Raw genomic sequence first — 17,840 nt, forward strand, 5'->3', positions numbered from 1 at the left:
TGGATATCGGCATAAAAGCCAATATCAACATATTGGATATCAGCCAAAAAGCCAATATCGGCATATTGGATATCGGCAAAAAAGACAATATCGGACATAACAATCACGTTAGTTGAATACTTTGAATGCGGACACATTTCAGTCAACACATTTACTGAAAAAAGAATGAAACCAAAGTTCGAGTCAGGTTCAGAGTCATTGATGTCCAAGTCCAAGTCGAATGGAAAGTCATGGAAATTGAATTGTAAAAAAGTGTATGTGTAATCTGTAAGTGTAACTGGAATCCAAGTTGAACGACGAACAAAAGCAGCGACAATGCGCTGCTCACACATTTGCACATGCAAACCTACCTTAGTGTAAACCCCCCATGAGAGTTCAGTCTCCGTCACCATGACAACAATCCCAAACATTCCAAAGATGAGCGCGTAGTCACTGAGCCGCTTCCGCTTCTCAAACAACGCCCTCCGGTGGCCGAGCTTGTAGCCAATGTCCCTGTTTTTCTTCTGTGGCGCCCTTCCCCCACCACGCCCGCTGCCCTCCCTGACCAAGCTCTCATTGGACGCCTTGCTGGGGTCTTCGCCGCCATTGCCCTTGGACACCACCACCTCCAGGCCCGAGCTGTGCAGCGTCTGCAGGGGTTGCGTTTCCGAGTCAAGCTCCGCAAGGTTGCGGCGCGACGAGGACGCCAGACTGCCCACTAGTGGTCTCACCACTCCGCCATTGTACTTGCAGGTGTTCATGGCTATCTGAGGGAGTCGGCGGCTGCTCTCGGAGAGGGAGGGCTTGGATCCAGCATGGCTCAGCTTCTTCTTCTCAGTAGTAGCCTATAAGGGGGAATCAGACGGACACATACACATTTCATTAGAAACACTACAGCACACGTTTTTTGCTGTTAAATCAAAGCGGTCTGTTAAAGGCTGCATCTGATGTTGGCTTGCGTGCTTCAAGAAAAATGCATCAAAGTTGCTCTAAACCAAATAAATAATGAATGTACCTTGATGTATAAATAAAAGTATATAACCAATAGTGGAGACTAAAGTGCAGAAAATTGAATCTTTGCGCAGCACGAATTTAGATATGAAAGATTGATGCTCAGCATGACCCTGTTTCCTGTCTCTCCCTGCTGGGATGAGCAGCAGGCCGCCCATCCAGAGGAAAGCACCTTGTCCAATCAGGCGTGCTGCAGGAACCCAAAGCGGGATCCCACCTATTTTGAGACTAGAACAAAGTGAAGCATTTCTTTGCAAATATACGTAGTGTATACTTTACATCCTTTCTATTTCTCTATGGCCATAACAATGCAACGCAATGAGTGTAATGTTTGTCTTTTAAAACCAATAAAAAGTCTATCCGTGCAAAGGTTACAAGTGAATCTATCGGCTTGTCTATCCTGCAGAGACTTTGGCAGATGATCTAAATGGGTTATGAAAACTTCACACGGAACAGTGGCTTTTCTGAAACAAGTTGGGGTGGTGTGATAGCACCGTTGGCCCTCTTCATTAGCCCCGACAGAGCATCCCTAATGCCTTTAAATGTGCTGCTGGGAATAAAGAAGAACGGCCCTAATGGAAATGGACTAACTCCAGTGCTGTGATGCTATCGTCTTGTGCATATTGTGGCTCTATGAGAATAGGACAGGAGGTTAAGGATTAGTGTTTCTAATCCCCTTTTCTGTGTTAAATTGCCTTTTAATCTGTGCCATTAGGACCTTTGTACACTGTCAAGTCTGTACTGTAAGTGAACTTTGGCTCGAGATGAGAGGAAATCTACAAAAAGATGCAGGATTGACAATGAAATTGCAAAATACAGTAAATTGAATATATGGATATCATTCATTCATTTTCTAACGCTTATCCTCACCAGGGTCGCTGGGGTGCTGGAGCCTATCCCAGCTGTCTTTGGGGCAAAAGGCAGGGTACACCCTGGACTGGTGGCCAGCCAATCACAGGGCACATATAGACAAACAACCATTCACACTCACATTCATACCTATGGACAATTTGGAGTGGCCAATTAACCTAGCATGTTTTTGGAACGTGGGAGGAAAACGGAATACCCGGAAAAAAGACACTCATGCACAGGGAGAACATGCAAAATCCACACAGAGATTCCCGAGCGTGGAATCGAACTTGGGTTTCTTAGCAGTGAGGCCTGCGCTTAGTGAATACATTCATTCATTCATTCATTTTCTGCCGCTTTTCCACACGAGGGTCGCTGGGGTGCTGGAGCCTATCCCAGCTGTCTTTGGGGCAAAAGGCAGGGTACACCCTGGACTGGTGGCCAGCCAATCACAGGGCACATATAGACAAACAACCATTCACACTCACATTCATACCTATGGACAATTTGGAGTGGCCAATTAACCTAGCATGTTTTTGGAATGTGGGAGGAAACCGGAGTACCCGGAGAAAACCCACACATGCACGGGGAGAACATGCAAACTCCACACAGAGATGGCCGAGGGTGGAATTGAACTTGGGTTTCCTAGCTGTGAGGCCTGTGCTTAGTGAATCCAATGTCTCTTAATTCTATACAAAAATTCTTACATGAGTTAATGCAATACAGCATACATTGAGAATAGCAAGAATAATTGTGCCTTTCATATTCCAGCCGGACTAGCATGCTCTGCTAAACTAAGCTAACCCAGCTGGCTTCCATTCACGGGCTGTGAGAGGAGTTTTTTACAGGACGCTGTATCAACATATACACATTTCCCCACTGAGGCACCAATAAAGGCATATCTTAATCTTAATCTTAATGTATCGTCCGGGAAAAAGCGTGTAAGGGTTAGTGTTTGTGACGACATCCCGCCATTGTTGGACAGTCGGCAAGTGAAATATAATAAATACAACAGTGTTTCATTCACATCAATTTCTGTGATATTCCATGTTTAATGTTTAAGTAGATTTACTTTTTATTGGCCAACTATGCAAATATAAGCACAATTCTGTTTACGTGGAAAAACCATGGGGCCCCATGGATGTGACTGAGGGAGGACGGGGTTACTAATAAAAGTACTAATCAGTTGGGTTTGCTGATGTTGTTTTGGCCTGGTTGACATTGTTGATCGACCACTTCCTCAAAATTGACATGTGGCCCAGTTTCCCAAGGGAGGGGATCTTCACAATGTCACAGTACATGTTGGAATTCATGTTTCCCACATGAACCGCGGTTCCCCATAGTGGGCAGCAATCATGCAGCCCCAGACTTGTGTAGGCAGCTACAGTATTTAGACTTAGTGTTGAGCCATTGTCGATAAATAAATAAATGTGATGTAAATAGAGCTACAATGTAGACATAATGTAATTGTACCACATATTTGCAATGGATGCTGATTCAATCTCGCTTGTACTCTGAATCAGTCCAACATTTGAACAAGAAGAACTTTGAAATGGGACAGCAGTCAAGTCATTTGTACCCGGTCTTGGAAAATCTTCTGGGATTTCTGCTTAACTGGGACACAACTAGAACACTACGGAACGTGAGCGGTGCTTCGCTCGGTCTGAACTGCTGTTGTCGTCTTCTGTCAATAGTAGTAGTTTCATCTGCTTCAAAGTCGGGCCTTTTCTCACAGTATAAAAAAATAAAACAGCGTCACACACACACACACACACACACACACATTTCCGGTGAAACAAAAAAGATGTTGTGTTGGCTGATGTCTTAGATTTGTTATCAGACATCAGTCAAGGGGCTAAATTTGCATATGAAGCACATCTGAAAAGCAGAAGAAGTTTGACTGGACTAAAAATACTCCAAGCGATATTTATTTCCTACTCATCAGCAATAAAGTCTTGGAAGTGCACAACATCTTTGACACATTCAATGACTGACAGGCTGAGATGCTACACATTTAGGAATCGGTTCATGTACTCATAAAGACATTTGAAATATTGACCAGAATTGATTGTAGAGGCCTTCTCCATTAGCTTTCAATGAAATGGTATAGTGGTTTAATTTCCCAATCAATATCCACTATGTGTCAGCCAGGCCCCAGCTTGGGTAATCATGTCAGCGAATGGTGCTTAGCGTATATTTTGTACGTAGCTTTATTCTTCAAATCAATATTCAAATGAAATGGTGGTATTTACAATTACAGAGCTCAGGATTTAGCTGCTTCTTTTCTGTGGATAAACAGTACACTTATTCCACTTCCTGTGTACATCACACAAACAGATGGCTTCAGTCATACACTCGCCTGATGTGGAACGAAGCTATGAAGTGCAGGAGTAAAAGTATAAAGTATAAGCCAGGTTATGCAAATGTTTACATTTTCAGTGTCTGGCCAAAGTTGTACACCTTTCCTATTTCCTATATTTCCTTTCCTTTCCTATTTCATTGCAGTACATCTTGTCAAGAGACAATACCATACTGCAGAAATTCATTCATTCATTCATTGTCCACCGCTTATCCTCACGAGGGTGGGGGGGGGGGGGTGCTGGAGCCTATCCCAGCTGTCTTGGGGCGAGAGGCGGGGTACACCCTGGACTGGTGGCCAGCCAATCCCAGGGCACATATAGACAAACAACCATTCACACTCACATTCATACCTATGGACAATTTGGAGTGGCTAATTAACCTAGCATGTTTTTGGAATGTGGGAGGAAACCGGAGTACCCGGAGAAAACCCACGCATGCACGGGGAGAACATGCAAACTCCACACAGAGATGGCCGAGGGTGGAATTGAACCCTGGTCTCCTAGCTGTGAGGTCTGAGCGCTATCCACTAGACCGCCGTGCCGCCCAGCCTGTATTTAGTATTATTATTTTGTAAATTTCAGTGTTGCCATTATGTAAAATAATATTTTTTTGCATTTTGATGATCTTATAAAAAATAATAATACATTTTATCGTGGAGGGCTAATTTATAATTAAATATACTGTATATACCATTTTATGTTTTTATTTTATCCACCAATATGTTCCATATTGTTTGTCTTCTCAGACAACCTGAAGAGTTCAGTTGACAAAGCTGCGGCCATCCATGGTGAAAACAGGTTTGATGCCTCAGAAACATAAGCTAAAATAAATGCTAAGCTATTTTTATTGATACTGTATGAGCGAAGGCTCCATAATATTTTGAGATGCAGTCTAACAGCAGCCAAAGGATCAACGTCTTCATAATGTTAATTGTTAATTAGCATTATTGACTAGATGGGTATCCATTAAAGAACATTTTTTTCGGAACGTAGAAACCTTGAAGTATAAGACCCGATAGAGTACGTACCCCTAATGGGGTTTCCAATGGCCAATTACATGATGATACATGCGAGTAAAAAGGCCATGTTGTGACAGTCAAGGACCAAAAGGGGAGCCTGGCATGTAAAGAGAGAATGTTCCAGGAAGGTAAAAGGTAAATGAACAGGGGGTCAAGGCTGTTGTTACATCCTCAGCTTTCCCGTGGTCATCCATCATGATGGCAGGACAAGTTGGGCCTAAATATTGGCAATTTTCTACGGTAGAAATGTGTCAACGTCACAATAATAGAAATGTATTGTACAGAGAAATAGCTAAAGGTTTATAGATAGATACTTTTTTGTCGGTCCGCATATCAGATTCCAAACCGCTAGCCCACTTTCATCGCTTTTCGCATTTCCCGACTGAAACCCGACTAAAGAGGGCGGCAGAAGGGCGCCGCAGGCCAGCGTCGCTCCTGTTGCTCCCGCAGCAGCGACAGAGGGGGGCTTGCCTGTCCAGCCGACCCATGGCTCAATTTCATTGTGAACGCCACGCAGCATCCAGCCGCTATGAAATGGAGCCTCATAATCAAATTGAAAAGCCTCAGTGCAGAACAGTTTAAATGAAGGCAACTCTCTGCCTCACTCCTCTCTCTCTCCGCCTCCCTCCTACCAGCTCAGATGGAAGAGAGAATCCTCATTGTTTGCTAACGTACGCCATTATCATAGGCTTATGCACCTCAACAATATTGGGATATTTGGTCATTGTTTAGTGTGGCCGAGTGCAAGTGAACATACTGTACAGCAGGGGCCTCAAACTAGTGTCCTGCGGGCCACATATGGCCCGCGGGCCGCGTGTTTGATATGAAAGTTTAATGTTAGTGCGGCCCGCGCAAGTTTGATATGGATGCTGTATGGTATCATGTACCCAGAAAAAATGATTACGTTTGATTCATGTTCATGTTAAAGGTTAAATAACTGTTAATAGTTATCCTCCCTATCCGTGTGGAAGTGGTAAGTTTTTGGTTATTTAGGTTTAAAGGAAATAACTTGAAGGCTACCGTTTAGGTCGCTAGCTCTCTAGTTTGCGAGTTAGCATGTGTCTCAAGACCCTGCAGTTGCGCAATATGTTGTAAATAAAAAGAGTATAAATGTGACTATAGTCGTGTTTTGTCATGTCTACAGGGCTCTAATAATGCTTTGTTCATTTTAATCTGAAAAAAATCATTTGTCTACCCACCAACTATATGTGCTTTCTTAACTTTTTATTATTATTATTATATTTATTACTGATTGATTGATTTTCTTTATTCTTGATTTGTTTATTTATTTTTCATCTTATTTTGTATAGAAAAATAAAAAGTAAGATATTTGAGAACAGTGGAATGTTTTATCAGAGCTTTTCTTGTAGAAAATCGGAACCAAAGCAAAGTTTATTCATTTTTCTGTTTTTAATAAATGTGTTTTTTTTTTGGAAAACCTGATGCGGCCCAGTCTCCCCCAGACCCTAGCTCCAGTGGCCCCCAAGTAAATTGAGTTTGAGACCCCTGCCATACAGTATGTGTGCCGGTTGAGCTTGTAAACAGCTCGCTTTGTTTGACAAGGTGCACGTGAGTGTACTTGAAAACAGCCATTACCATGACACTGGTTTGACATGAAAGAGGAAGAGGAAAGAGGAAAGAGGAAAGAGGAAAGAGGAAAGAGGAAAGAGGAAAGAGGAAAGAGGAAAGAGGAAAGAGGAAGGATCATCACGCCAAGATTGAGCTCCAGCAACAAGGGGGACGTTAGAAAGAGAGTAAAGAAAAGAGGCTCAGTCAAAGCGAGGGAACACGGCTCTCCGTGGGCGTCATTGCCAGGCCCTGCTGTGATTGAGGGGTGGGGGCCACGCTGTCCAGTTTGTCCCTGCACGCTGGACACTGTCACGTTTCTGTGACAGGCCAGCAGGCATCAGGACCGATGTGTCCATCTCCAACCAGCATGTGGATCATCTAAGCACCTTGCTGGTGAGGTGTCTGGTGAGGTGTCTGGTGAGGTGTCTGAAGCCACACGTTCATGAACCAAGCTCTCCCTGAGCTCCACAAAAACAACAAACATTTCAACATTGGAAGTGCGCAGCACAGGAACAGGCTGCATTTTTAATATTTAAAGAAAAATTGAAATACTTTGCTCTTAAAAAAAGAACAAAATGAGTCATTAATTCTAATTTGTCATATTAATCAAGCATTCTCCAAAGGCATTCTTTGCCAGGCTGTAAAGCTCGTACTGTCTTCTGTTTATTCAACAAATTCATTGTTTTCTCTGGATTTCCTGCATGATCCTAATAAAACTGTTACAAAATGTGAAGAACACATAAATATCATCTGTGCAGGTTTCATCGTGTACTGAGTTTATTCACGAAAGTAGGATTCAGACATCCGGTATAAAAGACTGAGCTGAGCTCAACCAAGCCAAGACAACAACGTCTCAACTTAACTCTTTATGGGGCAAGTAACCATATTTGGTAACTTAAAAAAACAGGGTTCCCCAAGTCTCAACAAGGCAACAGAGTCATGTGACTTTCCCATGCCAATCAGTCAAGATCAGACAATGTCACAGGAAGTGACATCATGGGCTGTGATCAATCAGGAATGAGCCAGAGAGTATCAAACTTCCTTCTTCATTCAGAAGTCGGAAATTGCAATTTTCTGACGCTTGGGGCCCGACACTCTCGGCCCCAAAATAATAAGCAACCACGATAAGTTGATCACAGTCACTCTAAGTACAGTACCTCTGTTGACGTCACCTTGTGCACTTTGACCTGTCCCTTTTCCATACCCTACATCAGAGGTAGGGAACCTATGGCTCGGGAGCCAGGTAGGGCTCTTTTGATGACTGTATCTGGCTCTCAAGCATTTACCACAATAAAAATGTATGTTTGCTAACATTTTAAAGTAAACATCACGGAAATGACTGTTAAAAATATTAAAAATCAACAACTTTCTTATGCATTTTAATCCGTCCATCTATTTTCTACTGCAATATGGCCGACCATATCTATCTTTCCTGATGATATTTTCCAGGTCAAACACCAAAACTTGATTATTACTGGGTAATGCGGTAGTCTACCTCGGTCATTGAGATGTAAATGTAAACTTTCCTCCTTTAGTCAAATAGTCACCTAGCTAAAGCTGCAGAACCAAGCCTTCTGGCAAAGATGGCCAAAAGAATGAAATATACGGAGTACGGTGCAAAACCATGCAGCAGCAGAAGTTGCATTAATGGCAACAAGTATTTGATTTATTATTGGACACTGCGCTGCTCACGAAAGTGTGCTGGCCACACCCCATTGGCGTGGGGTAGTGTGCCTGGTCTACGTAATTAGAGCCCATTATATCTAAAACTGTTGGTCTTACATAAAAATGCACACATTTTATTGCATTCAATGTTTAAAAAAATGTATATGGCTCTCACAGATACACATTTTAAAATATCTGGTCTTCATGGCTCTCTTAGCCAAAAAGGTTCCCGACCCCTGCCCTAAATGGACAAGGAACCGTATATGGTAACTTCTTTGGTCTTGATTTGCACCCAAAACCTGAAGCTTTTTTAAAAAGTAAAAAGAGAAAAAATGATAGCCCCCAATAACACTGAAGGATTGAATTTTAAAATTTCCAAGTATTTCAGTGAGTGCCCTATAAAACCCTATAAAGGGTTAATTGGTTGCACAAAGCCCAATCCAGCATGACCAGACCCCAATTAATCAAGATGTTTTAAACATTTACATTGAGTCCAAGCAAAGCATTCGTTGGTGCCTGCTGAGGTGCTGCAATGACGTCAGCCTCCCTCTGGCTCCCTCCGGTGGACGAAGGCAACATTGCAGTGCCATTCATCCATTTTCTATATTGCTTATCCTCACGAGGGAGCCTATCCCAGCTGTCCTCGGGCGAGAACTGGGGTACACCGTGGACCGGTCGCCAGCCAATCACAGGGCACATATAGATGCCTGAGCGAGGAACCGAACCAGGGCCTGTGTGGCAGTGCCATCCATCCATCTATTTTCTCTACCACTTGCCCTCCAATGAAGACTTTGCATGGACGCAAGGCATCATGGGAAAACTCGTAACTATTTGAACTCGTATTGGTACTTGTAATGTATATTCCCTAGCTACTTTTTCAATGTTAAGTTGCTGTGTGATGAGTTTAGTGCTCTTTGTGAGATGATACCGTGAGTCTGACCGTTTGCAATTTCCAATCGCATAATTTGCAATGATCCCATTTAAGCTTTCCTCCATTTTAGTCAGAGTGTTGTCCGTTGCAATGACTGTTGACAAGGGTAGTTTTGACTTCCTGAAGATAAATAATAATAAGAATCCGGAATGAAACATATCGGTGGGTATTGATGGCTCATTGTCAATCACAGCCGGACTGTTCAGGTTGTCTTAGAAAACCTGAACAAGGTGAACAGTCCAGTTGCCCTGAGAATACCCACTGATACGTTCACCCTCTCTCAGTGAAAATGAGGCCTTGTGGTGTCTCTTATACTATTAGTATTATATATTACTTATACTATTAGTGGTCTCTATGGAATTAGTATTATATATTAGTTATACTATTAGTGGTCTCTATGGAATTAGTATTATATATTAGTTATACTATTAGTGGTCTCTATGGAATTAGTATTATATATTAGTTATACTATTAGTGGTCTCTATGGAATTAGTATTATATATTAGTTATACTATTAGTGGTCTCTATGGAATTAGTATTATATATTAGTTATACTATTAGTGGTCTCTATGGAATTAGTATTATATATTAGTTATACTATTAGTGGTCTCTATGGAATTAGTATTATATATTAGTTATACTATTAGTGGTCTCTATGGAATCCCTGAAGGGAAGAAGCCAATACAGCACCTCATCTTATTCCGACCAACAACAGAATTTACAGAAGCACTAGACAATAAAAAAAAAGAAACGCTCACACACAAATCCAGTTCAGCATTGCTGTTGCTTGAGGGACGAAATAACCTTTACTGAGGTGAAGAGAGAGACGTACAACATGGCATAATATGACAACAATGTCGAGTTCAGGACTGACTTCTTAAAATGTCACTGCAGATACCTAAGTGGCCCAAATATATAGGGACATACCATCTAATCCAGGGGTCTCAAACTCAATTTACTTGGGGGCCACTGGAGCTAGGGTCTGGGTGAGACTGGGCCGCATCAGGTTTTCCAAAAAAAAAACCCAAAAAACGCATTTATTAAAAACAGAAAAATGAATAAACTTTGCTTTGGTTTCGATTTTCTACAAGAAAAGCTCTGATAAAACATTCCACTGTTCTCAAATATCTTACTTTTTATTTTTCTACACAAAATAAGATGAAAAATAAATAAACAAATCAAGAATAAAGAAAATTAATCAATCAGTAATAAATAAATAAATATAATAATAATAATAATAAAAGGGCAAATAATAAAAAGTTAAGAAAGCACATATAGTTGGTGGGTAGACAAATGATTTTTTTCAGATTAAAATGAACAAAGCATTATTAGAGCCCTGTAGACATGACAAAACACGACTATAGTCACATTTATACTCTTTTTATTTACAACATATTGCGCAACTGCAGGGTCTTGAGACACATGCTAACTCGCAAACTAGAGAGCTAGCGACCTAAACGGTAGCCTTCAAGTTATTTCCTTTAAACTTAAATAGCCAAAAACTTACCACTTCCACACGGATAGGGAGGATAACTATTAACAGTTATTTAACCTTTAACATGAACATTAATCAAACTTAATAATTTTTTCTGGGTACATGATACCATACAGCATCCAGCTGGAAATGGTAATTGTACTGTCCATAAAGGCATCCCATCGACACACTACACAATGTGAAAGAAAGAAGATCTGTTAAAGCTGCAAAGAAGGGAGAATATCCATATTTTCAACATATGGCATAGCTATCCATGGAGGGTACAGTGGTATGAAAAAGTATCGGAACCTTTTGGAATTTCTCACATTCCTGCATAAAATCACCATCAAATGTGATCTGATCTTTGTCAAAATCACACAGATGAAAAAACTAAAACCACCCAAACATTTATAGGTTTTCATATTTGAATGAGGATAGCATGCAAACAATGACAGAAGGGGGAGGAATAAGTACCTGAACCCTCGGCCTAAGGAGACTTAAAGAGCAATTGAAACAATTGAAGTCAGGTGTGTGCCCAATCACTGATGAGTGGCTTAAAGCTGCCCTGCCCACTATAAAACACACACTTGCTAAGAATTGTCTTGATGAGAAGCATTGTCTGATGTGTTGTTGATTGTATAAAGCTGGGAAAGGATGCAAAACCATCTCTAAAGGTCTGGATGTTCATCAATGGATCGTCATTGAAGTTGTCTACAAACGGAGAGAGTTTGGCACTGTTAATTCTCTCCCAAGGAGTAGCCGTCCACCAAAGATGACACCAAAAGTTCAGCGCAGAATACTCAGAGAGGTAAAAAAAAGAACCCTAGAGTGTCTGCTAAAGACTTCCAGAAATCCCTGGCACGGTCCAATATCTGTGCACACATCAACTATATGGAAAACAATGGCCAAGAATGGTGTTCATGGGAGGACTCCACGGAGGAAGCCACTGCTGTCTAAAAAAAAACATTGTTGCTCGTTTAATGTTCGCAAAAAGGCACTTGGACACTCCACAGACGTTTTGGCCAAATATTTTGTGGACTCATGAAACCAAAGTGGAATTGTTTGGGAGGAACACACAACGTCATGTGTGGAGGAAAAATGGACCAGCTCACCAACATCAACACCTCATCCCCACCGTGAAGCATGGTGGAGGATCATCATGGTTTGGGGATGTTTTGCTGCCTCAGGGCCTGGACAACTTGCAATCGTTCATGGAAAAAGGAATTCCAAAGTTTATCAGGATGTTTTGCAGGAAAACCTGAGGCCGTCTGTCAGACAGTTGAAGCTAAAAAGAGGATGGATGCTGCAACAAGACAATGATCCAAAACACAGAAGGAAATCAACTTCAGAATGGTTTCAGAAGAACAAAAATACACGTTCTGGAGTGGCCAAGTCAAAGTCCAGACTTGAACCCCATTGAGATGCTGTGGCATGACCTCAAGACTGACTGAAGTACAGCAGTTTTGTAAAGAAGAATGGACCAAGATTAGTCCTGATCCATGTGCCAGACTGATCTGCAGCTACAGGAAGCGTCTGGTTGAAGTTATTGCTGCCAAAGGGGGGGGGCACAAAATATTAAATGTGATGGTTCATTACTTATTCCTCCCACTTCTGTCATTGTTTGCATGCTATCCTCATTAAAATATGAAAACCTATAAATGTGTGGGTGGTTTTAGTTTTTTCACGTGTGTGATTTTGACAAAGATCAGATCACATTTGATGGTGATTTTATGCAGAAATGTGAGAAATTCCAAAAGGTTCCGATACTTTTTCATACCACTGTAAGGTATTGCAGCTATGGGCAAGATGTCGAGCCTGGACAGGTCGCCAGTCAATCACAAAGCACATTATAAGGTTTAGTCTTCATATTGTTTTGTTGCTACCAGTACTGTATGTATGATATTAAAATGGAACAAGATATTCCGTGTCTTAGCCTCTCTAGCTTACAGTCATTTGCTCTCTTGACTTTCAATTAGAGATTAAAAAGTTCCTAAAAACACAACAAATCCTCCGCAGAGAAGAAGGACGCAGACATTCCCTCTGGGAATGTGTTATTGTGAGGCCTAATAACACATTGTGCTCAACAGAGACTCAATGCTATGATAATTAGCTTTCAAAAAGGTTAGCGCACATCTATCTACTCATTTGAGAGTATGTCTTTAAAAGTAGGTCCTACAGAGACTGGGGTTTGAAGTGATTGGGGGAGGTCACAAGCACTTTTCCTGTGGGACACCCTACCACCTCATGAGAAACAATTTCAATTTCCTGCAAATTATAGGGATGGGTCATTAGAAACTTCATTTGTAGATTGGGGCCATAAAAGGTGGAGTGTGCTTGATGAAATGTTGTGCAATTCGAACCTGCTAATTGTGACACGATCATATCTAGCGCTAATTGTCACCAATACAATATGTATCTTTAAAGTCTAGTTTGTCAATGTATCTCGTTGTAAGAAGATGATTTGTGGTACAGTACGTAAACGTTATTCCAAACGACCGATGAATTGACACCAATGCTGGTTCATGCTTGCTTCTGATTTTTGCACAGTGGTTGAAAATCAGTGAATTAGAGAGAGTTGCCAAATAATAATGTATATAACGTATCAAACTTCCATTTCCACTAATGCCAAACAGTCCCGTTCCAAAAGGAGATTAAAATGCAGCTTTGTCTTTTTGTGAATCCATCAGACAGAACCGTATTCACGAGTTGACTGCTCCCTTGGCAACTATTTGACATCCCAGCAGGACCTTGATGACCACAGAGATTATCACCCTTGAGCGCTACACAGCCGCCGCTACCACCTCACAGTCTATAGCTCTTATGCTTTGTTCATCCCCCAAACATGAACCAAAAACAACATAGATGCACAAACGCCACCTTGTGTCACATTCTATTGCTATCGTAAATGGACTCTATGTTCTTTGAAAACAGGACTGGAATGAATTCAAGCCAAGGGAGTTTCTTTTTTTCCAATCAATAGCATAGAGAGAAGCCATGCCAAACTATAGCACAGAATGGATCAATAGCACAACAAACTCAGTAAAGATTGACTTGAGAGTTGCCTGGAAACGTTCTGCTTGAGATTTAGGATAAGGATGACGGGAGCCAACTGGAGCACATGAGAGATAAAGTTATTACTTCTTGGCATTCTGGCATACGTGAATCAAAAGAAACTTAATAACTTCAACAGTAATGTTATTGAACACCGGCTTATAAAAAGTAGAAAGAAAAACCTTGACCATTTTCTCTTTTTTTCATTGATTTTTTTCACCTGATTTTACGTCATCTGCCAAAAAGTGCTTTGCTTTTGCAGCATGCCAGAAAGTAAACAAAGCCATGTTAGCTGTGTGGATGTACTTCCGCAGCCGCTTGAAATGTCTGCAAAATGACAATTTTAAAGCTTCCTTGCTTGCTGCTAGCATGGCTGCATTCAATACCTCAAATTGGATACATTGTCTGAGAATCAAACAGTAGCAAAAATGATGCAATGCCAAAATAACAAAATCTCGACTTTCTGACAGACTTTAGGAAAGACAAATATCCCAAAGAGAGCAAAAAGGAAACAACAAACTGACATTTTCAGCTTTTCCGTGTGGATGCTCTAATCGATGGAGAACCGATTAATATTGGCAGATTTCTGTAAAAAAAACTTGTGATCAGCATATGCCGATGAATTCCGTTCAAAAATCGATCGGCGGACTACAAAACCGTTATGTGTGCTGCATCACGAGAATCAAAAGTAGTTTGTAACACCTCATGGATTCAGTTTGACAGCTTGACACAGGCTAATCGATGCCAGTGAATCCCTGAGCAAATAGATTGCTGCTCGACCAATTGAATCTTTGTGTCCACGTCTATAGCTGTCAATACCTTTCACCCGCATCTCTTTTGTGCATGGCGGAGGTCATAAAGTATTGGAACTAGGGATGTCCGACAATACCTTGTTGATCCTGCCCACAGTGCAAAAAATGTGTAAAAGGAACCTATTATGCTTTTCCCACTTTTCTGACCTATACATGTAGTTAGAATGTTGTATTCTCGTGTTAAACGATGCCAAAGTTTCAGATAATGAGGTTTATGCATTTGGAAGTGAGCCCTGAAAGAAGTTAGGGATGGCTCAAAACGCTTGGTTTCAAAAGGCGTGGCAAAACTGCTCCTTTGTGATGTCACAGAGGGGCAGACTTCCTAATATGGGTGTGGCTGTAAGCCAGCGAAGCTCTCTGCCCTCCCCCAAGCTCTGCTCCTCTGTTTACGTGGCAGCAATGGCTCGTACAGGACTTCCCGATTCCCTACCAGCAAAAGAAATGCTTTTTAATCCGTCAACGGCATTTCACACTGGACTGTTTTTTTGTGAACATGGGCCAGTATGCAGCTGGACGTGATGGTTCATTACTTATTCCTCCCACTTCTGTCATTGTTTGCATGCTATCCTCATTCAAATATGAAAACCTATAAATGTTTGGGTGGTTTTAGTTTTTTCACGTGTGTGATTTTGACAAAGATCAGATCACATTTGATGGTGATTTTATGCAGAAATGTGAGAAATTCCAAAAGGTTCCGATACTTTTTCATACCACTGTAAGGTATTGCAGCTATGGGCAAGATGTCGAGCCTGGACAGGTCGCCAGTCAATCACAAAGCACATTATAAGGTTTAGTCTTCATATTGTTTTGTTGCTACCAGTACTGTATGTATGATATTAAAATGGAACAACATATTCCGTGTCTTAGCCTCTCTAGCTTACAGTCATTTGCTCTCTTGACTTTCAATTAGAGATTAAAAAGTTCCTAAAAACACAACAAATCCTCCGCAGAGAAGAAGGACGCAGACATTCCCTTTGGGAATGTGTTATTGTGAGGCCTAATAACACATTGTGCTCAACAGAGACTCAATGCTATGATAATTAGCAGTATGCAGCTGGACTAGCCAACCTTCCAACATTACTTGCTAAATGCTAAAGCTACTTACTATTGAGAGACGTCTTGAAGTAACCTGCTTTTCTTGAGAAACGTCATACTGCCTAGTCTCTACTTCTGGATTGGATTCAGGATCCAACGCATACGGCTGTATGTTAAAAGCAGACATTTTAAAAAGATACATGGACGTTTATTATCAACTCCTATACCGCTAGCCCGAGTGTGACCAACCACAGCAGAGTAGGCGGGCCGTGGGTGGGGTAAATGAAAACAGACCCACGAAATCCAAAGAAATACATCTGAATAGGTGCTGATTCTGGAGGGACTATACAGCTTTGTGTGCTGGTTCTTGTGTGCAGCTGCTCTATAGGAGTCCACGACTCACAGCTAGTTTTTGACTGCTCACTAAACATGACACTATTTGTATAACTTCCATTGCATATTGCAGTATTGTAGTATTTGTGAAATGCATCCATCGAAGATGTGCTCATTACATGACATTAGTCATTGGTCTAATGCAGGGGTCTCAATTTACTTGGGGCCCACTGGAGCTAGGGTCTGGGTGAGACTGGGCCACATCAGGTTTTCCAAAACAAAAAAAAAACAAAAAATGCATTTATTAAAAACAGAAAAATATACAAACTTTTTCAGTGCTTTGGTTCCGATTTTCTACAAGAAAAGCTCTGATAAAACATTCCACTGTTCTCAAATATCTTACTTTTTATTTTTCTACACAAAATAAGATGAAAAATAAATAAACACATCAAGAATAAAGAAAATCAATCAATCAGTAATAAATAAATAAATATAATAATAATAATAAAAAGTTAAGAAAGCACATATAGTTGGTGGGTAGACAAATGATTTTTTTCATATTAAAATGAACAAAGCATTATTAGAGCCCTGTAGACATGACAAAACACGACTATAGTCACATTTATACTCTTTTTATTTACAACATATTGCGCAACTGCAGGGTCTTGAGACACATGCTAACTTGCAAACTAGAGAGCTAGCCACCTAAACGGTAGCCTTCAAGTTATTTCCTTTAAACTTAAATAGCCAAAAACTTACCACTTCCACACGGATAGGGAGGATAACTATTAACAGTTATTTAACCTTTAACATGAACATGAATCAAACGTAATAATTTTTTCTGGGTACATGATACCATACAGCATCCATATCAAACTTGCGTGGGACGCACTAACATTAAACTTTCATATCAAGGCGGGGGCCTCAAACTAGTGTCCTGCGGGCCACATTTGGCCCACGGGCCGCGTGTTTGAGACCCCTGGTCTAATGGAAGGAAGCCGATATCGAGCATCTCTGGGCTGTATCAGTCTGCCTGTCAGCTAATGAACATTTATCGTTTTGTACTTTACACTTCATAACCATAAGAGCCAGAGAACAAAAATGTCTGCCACTATATCAGTCATTTCTTGCAAATTATAGTGACAAAAAAACCTACTAAAATCACTTTCAGTCAAATCATAAATGTCATGAATGTTTGAAAACCATGAATTATTATAGCCTGTATTTAACTTATCAACCATTTGCTTTTGTCTATGTAGATGAAACCACACTGAATGAAAATATGAGATGTTAAACATGTGACATTCCGATGGGAAAATGACTAAAAGTGACAATATGAAATGAGTAGATACCAGAGAGAACTATTTCCATGTGTGCCAATGTCTGCTGCAGCCATCTTCCAAAGAGTCACACTAATTGAATAACCTTATCTTGTCTCCACCACCTCTTTCTTTTGGGCAAAAGCCGGTTGGAAAAAAAAAAAAAAAAAGCAGCATATTTGCCACACACACAGAGACGTTTTGTACTTTACTGTACCGGAAGTAATCTTTGCAGAAGCAATACAGTGTACTGCAGTGTACTGCAGTGTACTGCAGTGTACTGTATACAACAGTCAACTGACCCCTAAGCTTTCTTACAGCCCGCATGATAAAAGTTCTGAAAATTGGACTAATGGCCCCAAGCTGCAGGATTTCTTTTGTTATGGAGAGCTGCAGTTACGGCCCCCGGGGCCCTTTCGTGTAAATGGCTTCC

The 17,840-nt window shown here is 41.0% G+C and overlaps 1 protein-coding gene across 2 annotated transcripts in view; it reads right to left on the reverse strand.

The window, feature by feature from the left end:
* kcnn1a (potassium intermediate/small conductance calcium-activated channel, subfamily N, member 1a) overlaps positions 1-17,840 on the reverse strand; it is a 67,409-nt gene that overhangs the window by 36,723 nt on the left and 12,846 nt on the right. For both annotated transcript variants that reach the window (XM_058066529.1, XM_058066528.1), the window contains exon 2: positions 351-824. In XM_058066529.1, coding sequence (XP_057922512.1) covers positions 351-824 — 474 coding nt within the window. The remainder of the gene's footprint in view (positions 1-350; positions 825-17,840) is intronic.

The sequence above is a fragment of the Doryrhamphus excisus genome, chromosome 3 (assembly GCF_030265055.1).
Source record: "Doryrhamphus excisus isolate RoL2022-K1 chromosome 3, RoL_Dexc_1.0, whole genome shotgun sequence".
Classification (NCBI taxonomy): Eukaryota; Metazoa; Chordata; class Actinopteri; order Syngnathiformes; family Syngnathidae; genus Doryrhamphus; species Doryrhamphus excisus.